Source organism: Lolium perenne, chromosome 2, assembly GCF_019359855.2.
Source record: "Lolium perenne isolate Kyuss_39 chromosome 2, Kyuss_2.0, whole genome shotgun sequence".
NCBI lineage: Eukaryota > Viridiplantae > Streptophyta > Magnoliopsida > Poales > Poaceae > Lolium > Lolium perenne.
Genome location: NC_067245.2, coordinates 108,460,999 through 108,486,403, shown reverse-complemented (window position 1 = coordinate 108,486,403; position 25,405 = coordinate 108,460,999). Strand labels below are relative to the sequence as shown.

General features: G+C 43.7%; 2 protein-coding genes across 2 annotated transcripts; one reads left to right on the top strand and one right to left on the bottom strand.

Annotated features, from left to right (window-relative positions):
* Nucleotides 1-43: 43 nt before the first annotated feature.
* Nucleotides 44-3,912, top strand: LOC127333681 (disease resistance protein RGA2). Its single transcript, XM_051360081.2, has 2 exons — nucleotides 44-389; nucleotides 615-3,912. The coding sequence occupies exons 1-2, from the start codon at nucleotides 120-122 to the stop codon at nucleotides 3,681-3,683; spliced, it is 3,339 nt and encodes a 1,112-aa protein (XP_051216041.1). The 5' UTR covers nucleotides 44-119; the 3' UTR covers nucleotides 3,684-3,912.
* Nucleotides 3,913-5,335: 1,423 nt separating this feature from the next.
* On the bottom strand, nucleotides 5,336-12,083 carry LOC127333682 (putative disease resistance protein RGA3). The gene is made up of 4 exons (XM_051360082.2): nucleotides 11,864-12,083; nucleotides 11,701-11,775; nucleotides 10,901-11,226; nucleotides 5,336-8,430 (listed from the first exon to the last, which is right to left on the bottom strand). The coding sequence occupies exons 3-4, from the start codon at nucleotides 11,186-11,188 to the stop codon at nucleotides 5,455-5,457; spliced, it is 3,264 nt and encodes a 1,087-aa protein (XP_051216042.1). The 5' UTR covers nucleotides 11,189-11,226; nucleotides 11,701-11,775; nucleotides 11,864-12,083; the 3' UTR covers nucleotides 5,336-5,454.
* Between the last annotated feature and the right edge of the window lie 13,322 nt (nucleotides 12,084-25,405).

Genomic DNA, 25,405 nt, shown 5'->3' with positions numbered 1-25,405 from the left:
CACGAACCCACCGCTGGGATCGCTGCTTGGCATAATCCCATTCCCATTCGACGACGCGAACGCCAAGTCGTCTTCCTTCCCTCAGACGGCGCGCTGAGCAGGAGCAGGACGCCATCACCATGCTCGCGACCGCGATGCTGCCGGCCGCCACCCGCTCGATCGAGGGGCTGCTCGTGGGCGGCGCGCACGTCGCGGCGGACGAGCTGCAGCGGCTCCGGCGGAAGCTCGACGACACGGCGAGCCTCGCGGCTGACGCCGAGGCGAGGCAGGGCAGCGACGCCAGCGCCAGGGCCTGGCTGCGGGCGCTCCGGGAAGTCCTGTACGAGCTCGGCGACGCCGACGCAGACTTCCGCCGCGCAGCCGCTCAGCCGCAGGAAGGCCGAAAATCGGTAGGCTCTCGCTCCTGGATCGGATCCCCGTCAACAGTTGACTAATTTGATGTACCTGCGCACATGAGCACACGTTGCTTTTCATTTTTGCTAGTTCATTCATCCTCATAGGACATGAGTGCAAAATCATGTTAATGGCACATTGCGTTGCGGCGCAATCTTCATATGGATGCATATGTAGCATCTTCTACAAGTTTTTCATGAATACAATCTTGATGTTTGCAGTTTCGCCACTGGTTCACGTTACCACCGAATGTCAATGGCATCCGTTACAAGACTTTGAGGACCAGCATCATCAGCCTGAATAAGAAACTGGATGGTATTTTGAATAAGGGTTCCGAACTCGGGCTTCTATCAGACAGTCATGAAAGCCTGAATGGAATTTCTGAAATTTCTGGACAAGTCGTTCCTGATGATGATGCAGTTGGCGACATTGATAGTGAAAAGAATAAACTGATTGACAGGCTCACGGACAGGCAAAGTGCTAACGGTGTTGTCGCAATCCTCGGGGCTAGTGGAATGGGCAAAACTACTTTGGCATGGAAAATACATGATGATCACCGCACAAGAAATGCTTTTAGTATGATTGTGTGGGTTAATGTCTTCAGTGACTCTGATGATATTGGGTTACTGTCTGCAATTGTAACAGCCGCCGGTGGGAATCCCAGAGGAGAAAAGGACAGGATGAAGCTTGAGGCCATCTTGGCTGCTATGCTTATAGGTAAGAGATTCTTACTGGTGCTTGATGGCCTGTGTGGTCATCATATTTTTGAGCATTCCCTTGATGCTCACTGGCATGTTTTCGGTCACGGAAACCGGATTTTGATCACCACTCAGGATGAAAGTGTTGTGGCAAAAGTGAAGCCGGCCTACATCCACCAGGTCAAGGAATTGACATTTCAGGATTGTTGGTCCTTACTTTGTCGTAGTGCACATCATGATGAGAGCCTTCATGGGAACAATTTAAGAAATATAGGAATAATGATTATCCAAAAGTGTAACAAGATTCCAATGGCTATTAAGATTGTAGGCGCTGTCCTAAGAACAAAGGAGCAAACCAAAGTGGCCTGGCAGAGAGTGTATGAAAGCAAAGGATGGTCTTTCAGGGACCTTCTAGATCCTTTAACTGGGGCCATTTATTTGGGCTACCATGATTTACCGGCACGTTTGAAGCAATGTCTAATTTATTTATCACTGTTCCCTGAAGGCTCTGTCATTAGGCAGCAGTTTGTTGGTCAACTGTGGGTCTCAGAGGGATTCATTGAGGAACAAGATAGCTGCAATGTTGACAACACTGCAGATGAGTATTACAGGGAGTTGGTATCAAGAAAACTTATGCAGCCTGAAATTGCAAACCATGACATAACAAGATGCACTATGCATAAACACATCAGATCATTTTTACAGTTCTTTTCGAAAGATGAAATATTCTCTGGCGACCTAAAGCCTAGTATCAATGGGACTTCCATTGAAGGGCTGCGGCATGTGTGGCTTAGAAGCAATGGGCCAGCTACAAACTTGGAAGAAATAGTAGCTCTATCCAGCTTGAAGACAGTTATTCTGTACAAGAACCCAGTGGGCAATAATGGCTTAGATAAGCTGTTCCAGGGAGTCAAATATTTGCAAGTGTTGGACCTAGGTGATACTGAAATTAAGTACATTCCGTCGACACTGGAATTTCTAGTTCACCTTAGGCTCCTTAATCTTTCACTGACCCGAATTACAGAACTTCCAGAGTCCATTGAGTGTCTCAGAAATTTACAGTTCTTGGGTCTCCGGTACTGCAATTGGCTACACACTCTTCCAAAAGGAATTGGCAAGCTGCAGAATTTGCGAAGTCTTGACCTTCGAGGAACTAGCTTACATCAAGTCCTACCTACTTTGGAAAATCTGAAGCTGCTCTCAACGCTACATGGTTTCATTGTAAATTGCACGCCCAATCGCGAGGAGGACCCAAGTGGATGGCCTTTGGAAGACCTAAACTCTCTAAATGCATTGAGAAGTCTGCAGATACTGAAGATGGAAAGAGTCTCAGATGGTTTGAGGATGCAGAAAGCGATGCTGGAGAACAAGTCTCATCTTAAGGAGCTTGAACTATGCTGTACCACTGATGATAGACAAGCTGAAGTACGGGAGGAGGATGCTAGAACACTAAAAGAAACATTTGATCGCTTTTCTCCTCCAAAATGTTTGAATTCCCTTAAAATGGTGAGCTACTATGCGAAACTTTGCCCTGATTGGTTACCTCATCTCTCAAACCTACAGAGGCTTGTTATTACTGATTGCAAATTCTGTGAGCATCTGCCGGATCTGGGCCAGCTAGCTCAACTAAAGTTCCTTACCATAGCCGGTTTTTCCAAGTTACTTACCATTGAGCAAGAACCAACAAGTGCCAAGCAGTCATTTCCTAAACTAGAGCAGTTGTACCTTAAAGATATGCAGATTCTTGAATCATGGACAGGATTTGAATCTGGTGATATGCCATCCCTTGTGAAATTTCGTCTGGAGAGTTGTCCCAAGTTGAGGTGCCTCCCCTCTGGTATCAAGTACTCCAAAGTCCTGACAAGCATGCACATATACCATGCTGATAGTTTGGAAGCCATTGAAGACTTGACTGTGCTCAAAGAATTGGTTCTCCAGGCATGCGATGAACTTATGGAAATCTCAAATCTCTTATTACTTGAAGCTCTAATTGTCATGGGTTGCTCTAGATTGGAGGATATGAATGGAGTTCACTATCTAAAGCATGTCCGCATCGAAGATAGAGAATTAAGAAGATGTCCAGAATGGTTGAGAAGTCATGCCTCAGTGCTGCAAACTTTCACTATTGTTGGCACAAAAGAGCTACTTGAAAGACTACTCCCCAATGGAGAAGACTGGGGAATCATCAGTGACATCAATAAAGTTTATGCAAACTTACCTGATGAATCTCCATTCTTCACTTATACAAAGGATACTGCTGAGTTCCATGTTGATCAAAGAATCATGGAACATGGCAGGCCACCTGTTGCAATAGCAGATGAAATTGCGCAGGCAGATCTGACCACTGCACTTGGTAATTCTGTTGAAATGACCTCTCGAATTGGGGTGTCTAGAGTACCTGTCATCCGAATATCCACGTTCAAGAGGGTTATAAGACAATACCTTGTTCTCTACCTTGTGATGGTTCTGATTGTTATGCAGGTGCTTTCCTATTGGCTGCAGAATAAGACGACCAGAGAGATTTGGCTCATCCAGACCCTCTTCATCTTCTTTGCAACAATCCTCTTGTTGTTTCTTGTATTTCTTGACTGACGGTATTGTTCTGTCAGAATTAGGACCAGATGAAGCAGAACAGATGAAATCAAGGCATGACTGATCTTGAAAATAGTTGAGACTCTTCACGCCATTGTATATGCTCTTTACATGGCATGACAGAATTTGGTGAAATGTTCTGCTGTTGCTACTTAATGGTGTATTGAAGAGGACACAGATATGATCGGGTTAATTGAGGCATTCTTATGTAATTGGACTTGTTGCAACATTTACTAGATTGACACTTAGATGCATCATATGCCTGTAAATTAGTGAATATGTATTCATTTCCGTGATGCACATTAGCTGGTCATGGCATGCGTAAGACAAAAGATCAAGAGAACTTGCAGCCTGAAAACTGATGATGGCGTGCACAACTTTTGTTAAAGCGCAACACCTTTCTTTGTACTTCTTTAAATGCACCATGAAACAATGTTTCTGTCATGGTGTTTATTTGACCGTTGAGATGCACATTTTGGTTTGTAACCTTGAATGTTTGAGAACACAACTTTTGTAAAGTGTACATAAGTTTATATTTTCCAGACTTTATAATTGGAAAAAAAATAGTGGTCATCTTTCTATGTGAGAACCTATTGCATACGTTTTGATTAAGCTGGTGGATTTTGTCATATGTACATTCAGTAATTCTTTAAAGTGCAAAGATCAATACCATTAGATCCATCATGAATTATATGTTCATACTGTATTTATTTGGTACTGCAGATGTTGATCTACTTTTGCCTATAATCTTGGTTGAACTTTATGAAGTTTGACTTAGAACAAAACTAACATCCACTATATTTAAACATGGAGGGAGTATATAGTGGTGGTCTAGTTTGCATTTATGTATCCATGTCCAGAACATCGAACATCTATCAGTGTGGATTTTTCACTTGTATGTTTAGGGGCACACCTTGAAATTGCTACTACTTGTGTACCTAAAAATTGTAAGAAAATATGAAGAATTGTTCGTTGCACAAAGGGGGCACGCTGTTGTAGATGTCAAGTTTCAGGTTCATAGTTTCTATGTAGCACTAATTTAATCATATTTTCTACATTTTTGTGGGTGCACAACACATACAATATATTACACACATCTATGATATTTTGGGATTTCTCGATATCCACTAATACGAATTTTCAAAAACGTGTGCATCTACCACGCTAGCACATATTTGTGTTTCTCTCTTTACGCCATCCTAGTACATTTCGAGATCAAAACCATGCAGATGCTTCTAACAATTTGCCCGGTGTGATCTAACCAGTCCCAGTAAATGCAAATTCATATTCAAATAATACTTAATAATTTGTAATTACTACTAACATATTAGATGATAAAATTGCTAGTGCAGCTTCAAATTTATAGAGCAGGTTGGGGCAAACAATGTCTTGAGTGTTTTAATAAAGCGGACGGATTGATGTAAGGAGCACCACTTAGTGAATGGTTCCAAACTTACAAGCTTATATGCCTGGTATAAATCAAAGAATGGAAGTATAAAATTTGAAGTAGTAATTACAAAATATCAAGCCATAGGGAAGACATAACAGTGATCTGTCGTTTTAGACGTTTTACCAATATAGCTGCATTTGCTTAAAAGAAATATAAGAATATTTTTGCTCTCAGAATTCGGAAGGGATTTTCTACACTTGAATGACCCCCATAACCCATAAGCACATAATCATTGAGGATAGATAGTCGATCCGAATGGTTGCAAATATTATTCATGCTTCACAAATATACAAGAGAATATAAGGCTGGTCAAAAAGAAAATCAGGAGGTCCCGAAGGAAATGAAGGTGCTAGATGAGTTGTGAGCCAACAAAATGAGGTACATCAGAATGGTGACAACAAATAGGAGAACTGTGAAAAGTTGAGTCCTCACCCATGACGGACTTGTGGATTGACCAATTTGCATGTTTCTGCTTTCAGGTTCACCCATCAAAATCACATCATCGGATTGTGGAACAGCGGGCATGGTGAAGCTAGGTGATATGTATAACAAAGATTGTGCAAGGGACCTTGCACTTCTATGAAAGTAGCTGGTACTTTTGTTGAAGGAGAAGTACAAGGCACCATCCGGCAGATTGGCATAGACATGATCAGCATTTTGGATGACAGACCAGTATGGGCCACTAGCAGAGGAGCATCTGTCAAGAAGCTCTTCAGTGCCAACAATCTCCAATCTCCTGAGCATGAAAGGTTCTTGTGGACGCAGCCAATGTGGAAGTTCAGTTGAATTTCTTTCATCTGAATGCACATTCCGCAGCAAAGGGACACCTTGTACAACTTCCAGACGCAAGCAATGGAGAACTTGCAAATCTTCAAGCCTCTCGAGGTTTGAGATCCTTGTCAGCAATCGGTTCCTCTGAACTCTAAGCTGTTTAAGTGCAGGTAAGTTCACGATTTCTTCTAGGTTATCAGCATGATCTATCTGCAAGCTTGTCAGTGATGTACAATGCTCGAGCCAGTAGGGCAGTGAATCCAGCTTGGAACATCCATCAAGCCTGAGATTAATGAGTGAAGGCATATCCCCCTCTTCAAGGCCCCACCATGACTCCAAGTTGCTCATCCTACTGATGAGCAGCTGCTCTAGTTTTGGAAATGCCACTCCATTATCTGGTGTTCCACGAAACTCGGGGCCAATGGTAGATGACAAATTGGAACCAGTTATCGCAAGAAACTTCAAATTTTCCATCTGGCCCAGAGATGGAAAAAATTGGCAATAAAGACAGCCATCAAGGGTTAACCGCTGCAGCAGTGGTAGAGCAAACGGAGATAGCCAAGATGGAAATCCATGGCCATTATAGTTTACTAGCTTGACAGAAACAATAGAAGGTCCCGGCTTCAGCCCTTCAAAAACATTTTTGATATTCTCAGCTCTACTAATCTCCATTATCCGGTCGTCAGTGCTGCAGCTTAACTCAAGCACTTTGAGATGACACTTTCCCTCCAGTGCTGACTGCCTTGCATCTTCCACAATTAGTGTTCTCTCTAGCTTCAGTATCTGGAGGCTTGTCAGCTTAGTTAAGGAGCTCAGTTCTTTAAACTCCCAGCCACTTCTATTTTCTGCACCAGCTGACCTTGGAAGAAAACCTTGTAGGCAGTTGAGTTCTCTCATCTTGGAGAATCGGAATGGCACACGCTTTAGTCCAGCTCCTGAGATGTCAAGGCTTCTCAAGTTTATTAAGCGGCCAGCAGATTGAGGGAGGGAATTGAGATGAACACAGTTCTTGAGAATTAAGAACTGCAGCATCCTCAGATTCTCAATACTACCAGGAATTTCTCTAACTTGAGTATTAGCAAAGCTAAGATATCTCAAGTGTGTCATCCGTCCTAAGCTTCCAGTAACACACTCAATGTGGGTATTTCCAAGGTCCAAAACCCTTAGGTGTGTGAATTTCTGGAAAATATCGTTGTCGTTCAGTGGACTCTCAAACAGTAGAATTGTTCTCAAGCTCTTAAGCTTTTTAATTCCGTATCGGATGGCTTCTGCACTTGCATTTGTGATGGATAAGCGACATGGTTTAAAAACATCACCAATATCTTGAGGATTGCCGCTGAAATTTTCATCTTGAGACTGAAGAAGTGCAAATGATCTGAAAAGATGAGGCATCTTCGATCGAACTGCACCACCAGAGTCATTTTCTGGCAAAAGAAGGCCCCTCGCTAACAATTCATCATAACATTTCTCAGCCTCCTCTTCAACTGTTGTAGACTGTGGCTGTGTTGACTTCTGCGGGGTCACAATGAACCCCTCCGCAATCCACTGGCGGGTGATACACTGCTGCTCAATCACAAATCCCTCTGGGTATAATGCACAATATAAAAAACACCTCTTCAGGCGATATGACAACTCCATGTAGCTCATATTAATAGTACTCCATATCCTCCTCGAAATGCCACAGAAATCGCTCAAGTAGACTCTCTCCCAATCATCTTCCCTTGGGTCCACGTCCCGTAGATAGCATCCAATTCTCCTTATTGCCATTGGAAGGCCATTGCACTTTTGGACGATTCGTCTTCCAACATCCTGCATGTTCCCCGTGCTCTCATTAGGGAAAGCCATTGTATGAAGCAACCACCAACCATCATCCTCACTCAAGCTCTTCACACGGTAATGTTGGACGGCCCCCATCCTCCTTGCAACACGCTCATCTCGAGTTGTTATAAGGACTCTGCTGCCAGGGGCGCCATGTTGTGCTTGTATTTCTAACAGCCCATCCCAAACATTCTCTCCCCACACATCATCAATGATCAGCAGGAATTTCTTACCTTCTAAACATGTGCGTAAAAATGCTTGTTGTTCTGGAGTATCTGCTCTTGTATACCTCCCATTTGACCACATTGTCAGTTGCGTCAAGTCTTTTGAGACATGTACCCATAATCTGATCTCAAACATGGCTGTTGCCCTATGGTATACCTTTCGAGCAAGAGTAGTCTTGCCGACTCCAATAGTTCCTATTACAGCAAACAAAGGACAGCTAGTAGTAGTATATTCTCTTTGTAGGAGCTGGATGAGACTGTTGCAGTCATTCTCCACCTCTTTGCCTACAATATAAGGCTCAAGATCTGGACCAACATCAAGATATGATCTGAGTGGATCCTCTACCACTGGATTAATATGGAGCATTTTACTCTCTGATATAACGTTCTCCAGTTTCTGATTTAGTCCACGTATATCATTTGCGATGTTGCAGTCAATCGCAACATCTCTGCAATACTGGAAAACCGGCGAAGGATTGCACTCCTGTACGTAAGATAAGTTTTAGTCCATGTCCAGAACTGCTAAATATATTGTACTCCCTCCGATCCATACTAATTGTCGGAGCTTTAGCACAAATTTGTTTGAGCTAAAGCTTCGATAATTATTATGGATCGGACGGAGTACACAATATGCTAATTTCAAACGATGTAGTGTAGTCTACCTTTAGACTTGGATTATCAAAGTAAGCACAATAAGTTATTTCAGAGTGGATAAAGTTTGACCAAAGTAGAATTAGCTAGGTACTATTCATACAACATTTTGGTCATGTTTACTTCTGCCCAAGGTTGTCAGGATCAAAGTTCATTGTGCGGATCTTACCTTATTGGCCCTTTAAGAGTAGGTGGCCACACAGTCGGATGTTCTACCAGAAGATAGGCTAAGCTATATTTAGCAGAGATTCCATAATTAGGATATCTAGTTATGCTAGTCTAGGATTAATCCCATATTATCTTTGTTCTTTCCAAAACGTTATCTCAATTAAAAGCAAAAAAAAAAAACAGACTCTTCATTTTGGAAAGGATTAATGAGAGTTAAGCTAGAGGGTCTTTTGAAAATAGGAAATGCTCAGGACACCAGGTTCTTGGAAGACACTTGGTTAGGCGATTCCCCTCTCTCACGACAATATCCATCCCTTTATAATATTGTACACGAAAAGAAGTTTCAGTGGCAAGCGTTTTATCGGAGACACCTCTAAATATAGCTTTTAGAAGGGATTTATCCGGGAATAAATGGTCAAGATGGCTTAATTTAGTTCAACAATTGATGGATATAGAGTTATCTTCAAATAATGATGTATTTAGATGGATTCTAACTGCACCCGGTTCCTTTTTTGGTTAAATCAATGTATCTAGAATTAATGAATGGACACACAAGGTTCCTTCGTAAGTATATTTGGAAAATGAGGGTACGATTGAAAATCAAGATTTTATGTGGTTCCTACACCAAAAAATTCACCGTTTGGCATCTCATTATTTTCAAAACTAAAGCATTGCAAAACCATAGTATCTAAATGCATGGGCTAGCAATACTTTAGTTTCAGAAAAGTCTGCAGTTGTTTTTCCAATACTTCAAAAATAGCACGTTTTGAGGGAAGTATTAGTACTCCAAGTGGGGTGTTCATGCTTTACTTTGGTCTATATGAAATGCACGCAGTCTTTATTTTTAACAAATCAAGACCTCCATCTTTTTTGCAGGTTATCCCATTGGCTACGCATTGGATCCGTATGTGTTCCTTTAGCACAGGCTGGCCATGGATATTGGTTGCAACCATTTGGAAATGGTTGCACGGGATTTATACAAACAGTGCGGCTGGCGGTTTTGACAACCGGATATCATGCTGATGCATAGACGTCTCATGTTATTTTTTTTTTAGATGGTTGATACATGTATCGACCTTATACGATCCTTGAGCTGTAAAAACAAACTTTAATAAAGAAACAAAAGTCCATATGCATCTATCAATGCAGAGGGGATATTCCGCAACTAGTTGCGCCCGCACCCCATTTTTGTTCTGACATTTCCAAATTTCCAAAAAATGCAAACTAAAATTCTAGACATACATTCTATTGTATCTTGTGCATCTGTGAAATTTCATCCAAAAATATGTCAAAATGTGGCCTACACAAAAAGAACAAATGATGTGTAAATAGTATGTGACACTATTTACGTACGTCTTCTCTTTTTTACACAGGTCACATTTTGACATATTTTTGGATGAAACTTCACAGATGCACAAGACACAACACAATGTATGTCTAGAATTTTAGTTTGCATTTTTTGGAAACTTGGAAGTGTCACAACAAAAAATGGGGTGCGGGCGCAACTAGTTGCAAATGAGAGTTTCCCCTAGGGCTTCCCCTTTTCGAAAAAAACATCTCTGTTCTGGGCTCCCTATGTAAAGTCAACTTAGTCAAGCACCAGCTGTTTCCTTCTATTGTTAAGCAGTCAATGCATGTTTCGGTTGTCACAGCCCACTTGAATGCTCTTTCTGAAAAGAAAAAAACCACTTGCCCGTAGCCTAGTGTGCATTTAATGCTTGACGCCGTCCACTCCAACCTAATTAGCATGCGATGACCCAATGAAGTGGTGCCCTACTTTGCTTGTTCTGAAGTTCAAGTACTCATGTACTACATGTTTAAATTTAGGAGAAATACGAAACTACATTGGCCCCATTTGAAAAAAGGAGTGTGTCTAGAACAATACCATGCGGTTGAGATGTCTAGAAGAATGCCCAATACCGCTAATATGTGGTTCTACCATATTGGGGGTCATGGCTTCTAGGGCAAAGCCCGGAATCTACGGATATTCAGGCAAACTAATTTGGAAAATCATTGACCTTTGGAGAAACTAAGTATAAATATACCTCTATGAAGATTGAAGACAAAATAATAAACCATAATTTATCCCTGAAAGTACAAAAGGTAGATCAGTGAAGGTTTGAATTTCCTCTGACCTGTGGTTGTGATGTTTGGTGTCTATCTGCTTCAATCCTGCAGCGGTCAATTATGTTTTCTGCCTCATAAATAATTTCTCTGAGTCTCTTCAGCCAACTCCTAGTGGCTGCCTGTTGTACGACAGTCTGCTCTGCATCCATGATGATAGTCGTGATAAACTCAAGTCTACCCTTAAGTTTGTTGATCTCATTTCTTACACAGAGTACTTTAGAAACTTCATTAATGGCTAAGTTGCCGAGTGACTTGACAACATCTTTGGCGAAACCAGCTAGAATTGTCTCGATCATAACGCACTTGATCGAGATTATTCAAGTGCTAACTTTTTCTGCAAAGAGAAAACCGTAAATATGTTAAACAATAGCCAGAGGGTATCTTCTTTTGATCTTAGTCAGCTTACCATTTCAGTACCCTTGTAAAAATCCTGCGTTTACAATTAAATGGGGAAAATAAGGCACTCCTTTATTGTACTATTGGTTCCTAAAAATAACTAGAACTGCATATGTAGCAACCGAGTTTCCTTATGAAAGGATAAGATACTGGGTCAGAGGGGACCCATGTTTAGGTATGAGACAGATTGACCCTGTTCATTAAGCTAATGCTTATCACCATAAGTAGTACGTATTTCGAATTCATCTTGCAGGTGCCCTGGATCCATCCTCCTACTTATATTCTATGTTATATCCAACGAAGGAAAAAAACAGGAAAAATGCAATGATTCACTCGCAATCCTTGACTTGTCGAGCAGATTTGACCAATCCTGGAACTAGCTGATAACAGAGCGAGCATTTGGGGGGCTCACCTTTTGGGATCCTGAAGCAAGCGACGCCTGCAAACCGCAGCGATGCGCCAGGAATCTCGGGCGACGCGGTCGAAGCTGTGAAAAGGAGAAGCCGTCGTTGAATGCAGCACTAATATAGGAAGAAGAAAGACGCCGGCGCGGCAAGATCAGAAAGAAGAAATACCCTGGAATCGGAGGAAATCCGCAGACTCTCTTGCCCAATGCGACGAGCGGGAGAGGTGCAAGGTGTTGGCTTCGCTGCAATTTCCACATGGTCTACGCGCTGCCGCATCTTCCGAGTGTTTTTGTAAGCTCAAGTCAAGTCTTCCCCGGGGGCAGTGGCCGGCGAGGCTTCGCTGTCAGATTCGGAAGGAGAAGAAGAAAAAAAACTATACTGTGTCAGAATATTATTGCTTCGGTTCAGTTGCTCTGAACCTTTGCAGTCAACCCCCTTACTAAACATAAAGTCTGGAGGGTGGGTTTCAGAGGGCCCTCGAATTCTTTCTTAGGATAGAGGAGATTTAATGTGGCGAACGCTAGGCGTCGGGCGCCGGATCTGGGGGCAAAAAATCGGTCGTCCTCCGCGCCGTCCGATGGCGATCCGACGGCCAGAATCAGTCGCATTTGGAAATTTACATTATACCCCCGGTTTCTGGAGAATCAACCCGCAGTACTATATTTCTCAGATATTAGTTCAAATGCAGTTTTACATTTGCAACCCTCCCGTAGTACCCCCTAATGTGAAGAGTATTACAACAAAAATCCTCTCTCCGCGTACAAAAAATATATACTATTACAACAAAAAGTCGCAAACATTTTTTAAAAGTAATGTCACAATAAAGTGGTTAAACCAACAAATTATTTTGTTGAAGATCAATTTACAACAAAAAGTAGCCATTATTATTAACAAAAATCGGAGACTATTACAACAAAAATCCATATGTTTGTAAAAAAAAGAAAAAAACATTAATTTGTTACATATTGAATTACAACAAAAATCACCAACTTTTTTTTACAAAAAGTCACAAACGATTACAATAAAAAATCAATATGTTTGCAAAAATGATGCAAAGTGGTCAAGCAACATTTAATTTGCTACAGATTGAATTACAACAAAAATCACCTACTATTTTATCTAAAGTCACAAATGGTTACAACAAAAAAATCACTTTATTAGCATCAACAAAAAAATAAAAAAATGTTGTCTCTTTACAACAATTGTTAACAACAAATCCTACAAAAATTACGGATTGTTTACAACAAATAATTCACTATCTCACTCATGTGTTTTGCAGCGAAATTCTTGTTGGGCCGAAAAAAGCAGACCCATTAAGCCGGACGCGCGAGCGAGGCCGGATGGGCGCGCGATCGGTCGCCGGATCCAAAGCGTTTTCCTTAATGAAATCTGATGGGGTGATGATCTTTTCTTCACTTCAGCAGCTTTTTTTAGGACAGGTGTCACACCTTTGAGGCTTTGATCGATAACTCAAGATATTTCTTTTTCAAACGGGATAGGGTCCCGTGACCCTATAAGTTGCATATATTGACCGGGGAGTGCTGAGCGTCCCCCGGGGGATCAAATCCCCCGATCCCCTAGGTGCACAACCGCACGATGGAATTGATGAACGGTCAAACCCGCTTCCTAGCAACCTTCTAAAAAAATAAAAGCAACCCATGAAAAGGAAACGTGGCAGCGTCGTTCTCCCTGTACTGCCAGCACTCCACGTGCAGCACCATCACGTAGTGCCCGGACAACCACATCGTGGCCTCGCTGGAGAAGCCCCCGTTGTTCCTTTGCCGGAGAACCGGTCATGGCGTCGCGCTGCAGCAGCCTACCTCGCAGGGCGTCCTCCTCACCGCTCTGCCTCCGCCCGCCATCCGTGCACACCGGCGTCGCTCCACCGCCGATGTAGCAGCAGCAGCTTGATGGGGCTTGCAGCAAGTCGATGGAACACCGGCGACCACCGGGAGCAACTCCGCCGCGCCATGGTAGCATCGCCGGCGGCCGCTGGGAGCAACTCCACCTCGCCATGGTAGCAACACCGACGGCCGCTGGGAGCAACTCCGCCGCGCCATGGTAGCAACGCCGACGGCCGCTGGAAGCAACTCCGCCGCGCCCTGGTAGCAACGCCGGCGGTCGCTGGGAGCAACTCCGCCGCGCCATGGTAGCAACATGGCTGCCAGCTCCAAGTAGCAGCACCGGCCACTCCATGCAGCAACGCCTCCATGCTGTGGTAGCAATGCCGCCGGCGCCATGGTAGCAACGACGGTCGCCCCATGTAGCGAGGTTGGCCGCCCATTGTAGCAGGCCCGGGGATGGAGCACGCGGATGCGAAGTTGGAGGGGCAGCAGTGACCTGGTCAGCGGGAGACCGGAGAGCGGGAGGGGCAGCAGTGACCTGCAGGCGAGGAAGACCTGGGAGACCGCGCCAGTGACCAACCCGTCCGGATCGATGCACCGCTTGAGCTCGACGCGTAGATCGACGCGGAGCACGACCATCTCCTTGCGGCGCTTGACGACGAAGCCCGCAGAGTCCAAGGGCAAGCGGGAGGGTACAAGCAGCGAGCGGCCAGGGAGGAGCGGGAGCGGGCGGGTATCACGGCAAGCGGTCGGGAGAGATAGCGACGGGGAACCGGCGGCGAGCGGTCGGGGAAGAGCGGGAGCGGGCCGGGCCAGCCTGGAAAGCTATGCACGCGCGATGGGGAAAATCTGTAGGAAGAAGAGATAAGATGAACGTGGGTGGGGGCCACCAGACGCACGTGGCGTTCAGGGGAGGCGGACGATGGAGACCGAACGATCCCCCGGGGGATTGTGAGCGTTTTCCATATGAGTAACAGTACACCTACGGGCAATAATTTACGGGATTGGACTTACGTGCTCACGTGGAACCACTCGGTAGGTTCATGGGCCTGAAATCACGGAAGGATAAAACAAAAGAACCAACCGGCTGTTACCACATCATTCTCATAAGCACTTTCCGTAAGCACATCCCGTAAGTCTAGCTTTTTCGTTTCCATATTGACCAAGCGGTGGTTACATTTTACATCAAAGCCTCTGCAAATTAGTGTTTTTTTTTGACAAGAACTAAACTTTTACAGAAGAAACCCTAGAAAGTTTGGCAAAAGTCATCAGGTCCTCCTAGTTCTGCACTGCTTTTGATGGATCTCGCTGTCGACTTGCTCCGCCACAGAGAGGACGTTGGCGCCAAGGACGAACCACTTGGTTCGGCGTCGTGGTAGAGTGGAAGATCTTCCTCTTGGACCTCTTCTTGGCCTCTGGGAAGAAGAGGCTCGGACTCTACCGAGCACAAAGCAGCTCTCTCAGCCGCAGATAACTTCATCTGGCGCAAATCTTGGATTCACCAGGATCTACAGCTTGAGAAGGAAAAGGACAAGCCCGCTCTTCGTCGATACCTGGAGCATGAGGAAGAGAAGCATGCCATGGACGACCTACCACCCCCACGTCGTCACCTTGACAGCTTGGAAGAGGAAGGAAGGCCAAGCCATGTCACCTCCACTGCTCCGTACAAGCCACCCCGCCACCGGAGGGCAAAAGCCACTTGTGGACGCAAAGACCACCAAAGAGCACCTCCGCCTCTCCTCGCCACCATGGCCGGCCGGAGGCTTCGATGTCACAGGGTGGATGCCGCCGCACCGTTCTTCCTCCTCGCCACCTTGGACGGCCAGCAAGAACGAAGGAGCGCCACGCCCGAGCGCCAAAAAGTGGCCCGTAACCACTAACTTTTCAGGGAGACGCTAGTTTCCCCCTCCACTGCCGGCTTCGGCCATCGGAGCAACAGCAAGGGAAGGAGAAGCCCTAGTGTCGTTGCCTATTCGACGGTACTCCAGAGGAGGGATCCTCATGGAGGGAAGAAGAAGTAGGGGCCATTGGGCGGAGAGTCCTCGAGACGGTGGTACGCGATTTACCCAGCTTCGGATCACCTGCACGATGGCAAGGCCTACTGCTGCTTTTCTGGAATTATCTGGGCGCTTTCGCGTTGTTACAATAAGTTGTGATTGTGCCTCTAGGGCTCCCGGGATCCGGCTTATAAAGACGCACGGATCTAGGGTTTACATGGAGAGACCTAGCCGGAATACAAGTTGCCTAACTATGGTACAATGTCTTGCCGTGTACGTCAAGGATCCGCCTTCCATCTATGTCGTGCAGGATCCGGATACCTTATGGGCTTCTACGGATCCGGCCTCTTTCGTAGGTCGGTTGGGATCCGGCTTCCTGTTCCTGGGCTGGACTTCATCCTTCAGGACCTACAGCAACTGGGCCGCCCGATGGGCCACACGCCTCGTCACCAACTGTGGGCCACCCGGGCTTGCCGGATCTAGGCCATGCCGTTGATATACCCATAAAGTATACCCACAACAGTAGCCCCCGAAGTTCTCCGAGATTCATCATTCCTCCGGCTTCAATCAACTCGGATCCGAAGAGAATCTTGAAGAGCTTCTAAACTTTACTTGTTTCCGATGCCATCTTTCTCGGAAATAATTTGTTCTTCAGTAACGGCAATGTAGCAGATTTTCCACTTTTCCCGCGCTAAATTTTCGGAGATGTGAATCTCTAGCCGGAAATTTCGGGAGTGCACAGTTAAGTTACCTCCACGTCGTTTTACCACTTTTAACCTAAGACACGTGTCAAGCATCCAACAGTGTGACCGTTCAGTTTCCACCATCGGATCCGAAACACGAATCTCCGCGCGAGGTCTATAAATATCCCTCACGCGCGGTAACTTCCCATTCTTTCACCGCAATCTTCTTTTCATCTTCTTCCTCGCGCCGCCCGCCAGATCTGAACTCCGGCGACCCCACGCACGGAGAGCTTCACCCGCCGCCGTTCCAAGGCCTCCCTCGACCCAAGATTCGCGTGTTTGATCGGGAATTTGTCTCCGCCGCCGATTCGTGGTCTTTAAAGGCTCAACGCCGCAAGTCCGGCCACCTCAACCTCGTCGGCGTCCCGAAGAACCACCGCGCCATTAACGGTAAGTGCACCGACCTTGTAGAAGAAGAAGTAGTGTAGTGTAGATTCCGACTACTCAAATTAGTTTGCATGGGTGCAGCCGGAAGCATGTTGCCTAGTTCGTCCAAATGCACTGGTAGTTTTCCGAATAGTCCGGATCCCAGCACATTAGGACCAAGCTGCCCGGAACCCCTTGCGTTCCTGCCGCCATATGTTTCCGACATCAAATTATCTCAACCATTCTCCGCCTCTTCCAGCACTGCACTAGGCCGGATCCCCACCTTCAAAGAAATCCAAGAAAAACTTGAAGGACAAGCTAGGATGGCCGCTAAGGTGCAGGAGGCGGAAGCGAAGAAGGCTTCCCAGGCCCGGATCCGAGAGGGCGAGAAGGGACAGTGGTGGCCCTGTGAAACTAAGGATGCGGAACTAAGGGATCTCCAAGGTGAGGGCATGATTTCTCCGCAATGGAGCTTCATGCGCGACTCCGACGTCCCCAAGCCAGGCGCGGACGAAACAGTCCTGACCAAAGCCTGGGTCGAGCGCGGACTGTCAATCCCCTGTTCGGAATTCTTCCTCTCCATCCTCAACACTTATGGGCTTCAGCCCCATAATATCTGTCCAAACTCCTATCTCCTCATCTCGAACTTTGTAACTCTTTGCGAAGGGCACCTCGGAATTCGCCCGGACGTCCGACTATGGCAGTTTTTCTTCCGGGTGAAGAAAGAGACGAAGGCCAAGGCCATGGTGAACTGCGGCAGCATGACCTTCATGCTCCGACATGGTCGCATGTATCCTCCTCATGACTCCCATGAATTCGTCCGGTACTGGAACGCCGGATGGTTCTACGCGAAGAACGTCGCAGTTCCGGGTGTCCATGAAGGGCTGCCCAAATTTATCAACAAGCCTCCGGAAGAACGCGACAGTTGGATCTTCGTCCCCACGCTCGCCCAGACTCCGATACTGGAGAAGGCTGCGCGGAGAATCTCTTGGTTAGTCCATGACGGGCTAACCGGAACTCAGCTCACTCTAAGTTGGTTCACTCGGCGGATCCAGCCACTGCGGTACAACGCACGCTTGATCTGCGCATACACCGGGGCGGACGACCCCCTCCGAGTAACCCGCCACGATCTCCCTGCCGATTCTCTCAAGAGGAGAATCAAGACACTTGTGAAGATTGGTCGGGGCCAACCGGTCTCGGAATTGATAAAAGATATTGAGACAAACGACCAATGTCCTCTAGTAAGCACTTGTACCTTTGTTATTCTTCAACTTTTCATATTTTCGATGTGTTCTAACTTAATCTTTAATTCTCCTCTCAGCTCGATACTTTGGCGGAGGAAAATTTCCGCAATATACTCTGAGTCCCCGTCAGCGGCGAAGCGGCGGCGGAGGTGGGCCCCACAAGACGGCGCGGTGGGCCCCTGGGCCGCGCCGGCCTATGGTGGCGGCGCCTCGGCCAGCCTCCGATGCCCCCCCTTTCGACTACTTAAGGGTCTCGACCTAAAAATGCACGGGGGTTAGACGAAATTGCGAGAAGACATCCAGAACACCGCCGCCATCACGAAACTCCGTCTCGGGACCAGAAACTCCGTTCTGGCACTCCACCGGGACGGGGAATTGGAGGAGATCATCGCCATCATCACCACCGACGCCTCTCCATCGACCATCCATGCTTCCCCCATCCATGTTTTAGTAATTCCCCCGCTGTAGGCTGAAGGGGATGGTAGGGATTGGATGAGATTGATCATGTAATAGTCATAAGATTGTTAGGGCATAGTGTCTAGTATCCGTTGTTGGTACTTTTATGATATTGTTGCAACTTGTTATGCTTAATGCTTGTCACTAGGGCCCGAGTGCCATGATCTCAGATCTGAACATGTTATCAATTCATGATGATATTCATTGCTTTATGATCTTACCTGCAAGTTGTATACACATATTGCTGTCCGGAACCCGAGGCCCCAAAGTGACAGAAATTGGGACAACCGGAGGGGAAGGCGGTGATATGAGGATCACATGTGTTCACGGAGTGTTAATGCTTTGCTCCGGTGCTCTATTAAAAGGAGTACCTTAATTGCCAGTAGATTCCCTAGAGGCCCGGCTGCCACCGGCTGGTAGGACAAAAGATGTTGTGCAAGTTTCTCATTGCGAGCACGTACGACTATATATGGAACACATGCCTATAATTGTTTAGTACTTGGATACTGTTTTATTACTATCTGCAAATGCGCTGCCTTGATTGTTACATGAGTTCTCTTATCCATGCAGCGCCCGTTCATCCATCCCTGTGCCTACAGTATTTTAATCTTGTTGTTTACTATAATCACTACTGCTGTCTTTGCTACACTGCTGCTGATATTTCACTACTGCTACTGCTATAAAACCGTTTCTACTGATAAACTCTTGCGAGCAAGTCTGTTTCCAGGTGCAGCTGAATTGACAACTCCGCTGTTAAGGCTTACAAATATTCTTTGGCTTCCCTTGTGTCAAATCAATAAATTGGGTTTTACTTCCCTCGAAGACTGTTGCGATCCCCTATACTTGTGGGTCATCAAGACTATTTTCTGGTGCCGTTGCCGGGGAGCATAGCTTTATTTACAAGTTCACATGGATTGATATTGTTCGCTGCAAATCCTCCATCATGGGTAAACCTCGCAATACTAAAGTCGCCATATTACCATCCACTACAAGAAAAGGTACAACTCTGAGTACCTCTGCTGCTCTTGATTCACCATCTGTGATAGGTCAACTTGTTTCACCACCACAAGCTTCACGTGTTGGTACTTCTGTTGAAACTGAAAATTCCTCTGATAATTTTGATGATGCTTCTACTGTGCTTGATGATAATGGTTCATTAGGTCCTTTTCTAGATGCTACAATTGCTAGGTCTAGACAAATTGAAAATACTGAAATTCCTAATGAAAATATTGTTACACCTGTTAATTCACTTGAGTCTGTTGAATACTCTAGTGATGATCTTGATGAAGATTATGTGGAACTTGATGATGATTTTATAATGCAATGCTACTACTGATGCAAGTAATATTAAAAAGCTTCTTGCACAACGTGCTGTTAGATATAAACTGTCTCCTGATCCTAAATTTACCACATCTCTTATAAACATTAAGGATAAGGATTATGATTTTTCTCTTGATTCATCTCATATATCTATTGTTGAGAAAACACCTTTTTGTGGTACTGAAAAAGAAAGTTCTTTAGAACACATGATTGAGCTGTCTACTCTGAGTAGCTTGTTTTCTGATGATACCAAGAAGCGTACTTATTTTGTTGCTAAAAATTTTCCTTTCTCATTAAAGGATGATGCTAAAACTTGGTATAATAGTTTGCCTCCTGATTCTATTGATAGTCCAAGTGGTTTGCTTGATGTTTTCTTTCGGAAATACTTTCCTGCTAGCGCTCAACATATTGCTTTGCAGAAAATTTATAGTTTTGACCAGGAAGATGGAGAGAAATTGCCTGAAGCTTGGGCAAGATTTTGCTCTCTTATCAGAGCTCGGCCTGGACATGATTTGGAAAAGCATGACTTACTTAATATATTTTATAGTGGACTAACCATTGAGTCTAGGGCATACCTGGATAGTTGTGCTGGTTGTGTTTTTAGGAAAAGAACTCCAGACGAAGCTGAAGAATTATTGGCTAGAATAGGCCGAAATCATGATGATTGGACTACACCTGAACCAACCCCAGCACCAATATTGAAGAAGTGGGGTATGATTAAATTAAATGATGAAGATATGAGGGAAGCCAAGAAATCTCTTAAGGAGAAAGGTATTAAATCTGAAGATGTGAAGGATTTACCTCCCATAGAAGATTTATGTAAGATAACTCCCCCTTCATCCATGATTGAGGTACATTCTCTTCAACGCTTTAGTAGAGAAGATATTCCGTACTCAAAACCTCCTGATCAATGATTAGATGAGTTTGATAATTATATTGTTAAGCAAAATAATTTTAGTATGAGAGTAGAGAATCATTTAATGAGAAATTCTCAAGCTATTAGTGAATTGCATGATATTGTGGAGAGAACCTCCAATGATGTTAAGATGCTTGTTAAACATTTTCATATGGTTCAAACTCAAATTGATCAACTCACTAAAGTGCAAAATGACTTGTTAAAAAATAGTTCTAAAGAAAAACATGCTTATGAAGTAACAACAAAAGGTGGTGTTTCTACTCAGGATCCTCTATATCCTGAGCGGCATCCCAAAAGAGTTGAACAAGATTCTCAACGAACTAAAGAAATTAGTGCTCCTTCTAAGAAAAAGAAGAAGAAACATAAAACTTTTGTAGAATCTCCTGAGCCTATTAATGATCCTAATAGTATTTCTATTTCTGATGCTGAAACTGAAAGTGGTAATGAACATGATAAAGATAATGATAAGAATGATGTTTCTGATAAAGATGAGATTGAAGATGAACCTGAAAAGCATAATAAAAATAAAAAGTACACTAAAGAAGATTTTATTGCTAAGAAACATGGTAATGAAAGAGAACCTTGGGTTCAAAAGCAAATGCCTTTTCCTGCTAAGAAACTAAAATCAAAAGAGGAAGAACACTATAACAAATTTTGTGATTCGATGAAACCTTTGTTCTTGCAAATTCCTTTGACTGATGCTATTAAATTGCCTCCTTATTCAAAGTATATGAAAGATATTGTCTCTAACAAGAGGAAAATTCCTAAGAGGAGATTTCCACTATGCTTGCTAATTACTCTTTCAATGGCAAAGTTCCAAAGAAGCTAGGCGACCCAGGTATACCGACTATTCCTTGTTCCATCAAGAATAATTATGTTAGAACTGCTCTATGTGATTTGGGAGCAGGAGTTAGTGTTATGCCTTTTTCTCTTTACAAGAGACTTGATTTAGATAAATTGATACCAACTGATATATCTTTGCAAATGGCTGATAAATCCACTGCTGTTCCTGTTGGTGTATGTGAGGATGTTCATGTTCAAGTTACTCAAAATTGCTTAATATTAACTGATTTTGTTGTGTTGGAAATGCCTGAAGATGATAATATGTCTATTATTCTTGGAAGACCTTTTCTTAACACTGCAGGGGCTGTTATTGAATGCAATAAAGGAAAAGTTACTTTCAATGTTGATGACAAGGAACATACTATTTATTTTCCCAAGAGGATTGATAAAGTATATGGAGTTAATACAATTTCTAATTTGAGATCTATCAAAGTTGGAGATATTGATTGTCCAATATATGAGCCTAAAGAAGAATATCAAACTCTTGTGATTGGATCCATAGCAATACAATACAAGGTAACATGATTGATTTTTAGGTTTATTTCTTCCTATGACATGTAAAAATTATTTGGTGGCAAGACTTGATCAACCTTGTTAACAAGTATATTTTATATGCATAGAAGAGCTAAACAACCTTTCTTTCTTTCTCCACTTGTTTTACTTACTGTAGCACTACTTATTTTGCAAGATGCTTAGTTGTTTAGAGGTTTGAAAAATCTTTTTCTGTCCTGTAATAATAATTTTAACACCCAGAAATGTGCGTTTTTCGAAGTTCTAAAAAATTTACAAAAATTATACCGTTGGTCATATTTTTTGAAGAGCAACCTGGGAGTGCCTGGGGCTGACCAGTGGGGCACCCCAGGGCTGCCCCCCATGAGCCGGCGTGGCCAAGGAGGGGGGCGCGCCACCCTGCGGTGTGGGCCCCTCCTTGCCCCACTAAGTCATCTCTTCCTCCCATTCTACTCTCTCTCCCGAAAAAACTCGTACCAATTTTCTCTCACTCGCGTTTTTGCTCAAGAGCTCAGGATTCTTCGATCTCTTTGCTCAGCCCAGATTTCTGTCTGAAATTTGGCACATTTGCTCTCCGGTATGTGACTCCTCCGATTATCCAAATAGATTTTTGTTTGGTTGAGTATATCTTGAATATTTTGCTGTTGTAGGTAACATGTTAAGTGAGCTTGCATGCTTGTTCTAAGTTGTAAAAATTAGTTTTGATGCATGTTTAGTACTCTACCAAGTTCCTATAGTAGTTTCCCTCATTTATATGTCTCCAAATCAACTTTTATAATGTTTGTTGAAAAATTTCAGAAAAAGAAGATGAATAACCATACCTTTGGAGAAGTGTTCGAAAGAGAGACGACAAGCACGGGGAGGCCCTCAAGGGCAGCCACCCGAATTAGACGATCCTATAATGAGGATATCACACCATCAGTTTCATTTAGGATTTATGATAGGCCTATTACTATGAAGTTGAAGGATTTTTGTGTTGCATTGGATATTGCTCCTGTAGGTACATCGAAGAAGATCAAGAAAAGCCCCAAAGCTTTGACGGAGCTCTATCGAGAAGTTACCAATGATGATGACCGCGCTATTCAGCGCGGCAAGATAAGAAACATTCAACTCACTGCCATTAGATATTTCGCTTACTATCTTGCTACTAGCATTCTTGGTAGGGAGAACACTAGCAACATTTCTAGTTATCATCTTGCTTTTCTAGTTGCTGCACTTACTGGGAATACACCTTATCATCTTGGTGCTCTTGTTGCTCGTCGTTTATCCAATAAGGGGCCTATTTTTGGAGGAATTGTTGCCTCACGTATTATAGCATATCTAGATCTTCCTCTTGATCCTACTAATGAGAAATTAACTCCTATAAGGCTTGATATTGCTGCTATGAAGAGTCACCAATTTGTCACAACTGACTCTAGTTTAAAAAATATTGTCTATAAAATGTTGTTTATTGACGGGGATGAGAGGGAAATCCCTTTGCCGCAGGCCGATTTGTTCAGTGTTCACAGGAGACCGTGGTCGCGCTCTAAGGAGGAGGTGGATGAGCAGCTGAGGATACATGGTTTCCACCAGCAGCATGACTCTGAGGACGCCGAGCCCTCCTACGGGTACACCATCACGTATCCTGGTGCGTCTTCCAGCACATACCCAGAACAGGATCCTTCTTCGTCATACTACGGAGGTGCCACTTCATGGGCACCATGGGATTGATCTCCACTTAGGCCAAAAGCCTAAGCTTGGGGGGAGGTATGCCGGCATCACTCATTCATTGCATATTACAATTGCCGGATACTTGCACATACTTGTTTAGCTTCTTAAGGTGGTTCCTAATAAGAGGGAGATGATATTTGGGGAAGTGCTGTTTGAAAACAGATTCTGGACTGATACTAAAAAAATTCCTGTGCATAGCCAGAATGTTATTTTGAGCTGCAAATTTTGTGCATGTTCCCCAGGTTATTATCTAACTTTCATTAGTTGAGCACTTTTCGAGTTGAGCAGCGGAAGATTTTCGTAAAAATAGATTACGGTACTGCTATCAAGTTTTGGCAGATTTCTGCCACCTTGCTTTTCTGTGATTCTTTTAGTTTTCATTCTCTTGTTTTTTGCTTTGTTTCTTTCCTAAAACACAAAAAGACCAAAAATATTTCTGTTGTTTCTCTTTACCATTTGTTTATTTTGGTTTCGTGTTCCTATTCTACTTTATTTACTATCGTTGGTTTGCTATGAGAAAACCCAAAAAGATTTTGTTTTGTTTGCTTGTTTCCTTTTTTCTTGTTCCCAAATTCGAAAACACCAAAAATATTTGTTGTTCTTCTTCGGTTTTGTAAAGTTCATTATGGAGTTCAGCGGTGTCCGGTGGTTGGAGCTTGGTTTTCATTTCATATTATTCAAGCTACACAAGTGAAAGGCAATAATGACGATCTACGACAATTTGACTGTGGTGAGAGGCTGGTATGAACTCTATTTGTTTTCATTTTTGTACATATACTCATCCATGTGAGCATGCTTAGCTGGTTCATGTGAGGTATATGTCATTTAATGAAAGTCTAGTAGTTCATGATCTCTCATGTTTAGCTCCAATTTATTAATATGAGTAGCATGTCATAAATATTTGCTTGCATTGTTTTATTCATAGATAGGTATGACATTGTGGTATCCTCCTCTGAATAACTCGTTTGAATTGACTTGGAACATGCTCACGCATGCATATGACTAAACAAAAAGTCAATTAAGCCTTGATTATTTACTTTGCTTCAGAGTTCTTGTATCACTTTTATGCCTCTGTTAATTTTATTTTGTCGCAAGCATGATTATGACAGTTATTGCTCTCTTGATTGTCGCTTCCCAGTCTATTGCTAGCCTTCACTTGTACTGAGCGGAAACGCTGCTCGTGCTTCCAAACCCCTGAAAACCAAGTTATTCCAAAGTGTCCACCATAAATACCTATGCATGGCATTTCAAACCATTCCAAGTAAATTCTCATGTGCTACCTTTAAACCTTCAAAATACTTCTCAATTTGTGTCGATGTTTCATAGCTCATGAGGAAGTATGTGGTGTTTTATCTTTCAATCTTGTCATTTACTCCTGACAGACCTTCACCAATGGACTAGTGACACATCCGCTTATCCAATAATTTTGCAAAAAGAGCTGGCAACGGGGTTCCCAGCCCCAATTAATTAACTTTCATAAATAATTCTCTTGACATGTTTTGCACTGATTTATCAGTAAGCAACTTAAATTGCAAATAGACACTCCTCCATGGTATGTGAATGTTGGAAGGCACCCGAGGATTCGGTTAGCCATGGCTTGTGTAAGCAAAGGTTGGGGGGAGTGTCATCCATAATGAAACTAAAATACATGTGTAAACAAAAGAGAAGAGGGATGATCTACCTTGCTGGTAGAGATAACGTCCTTCATGGGAGCTGCTCTTGAAAGTCTGGTTGACGAGGTAGTTAGAGTGCCCACTATCA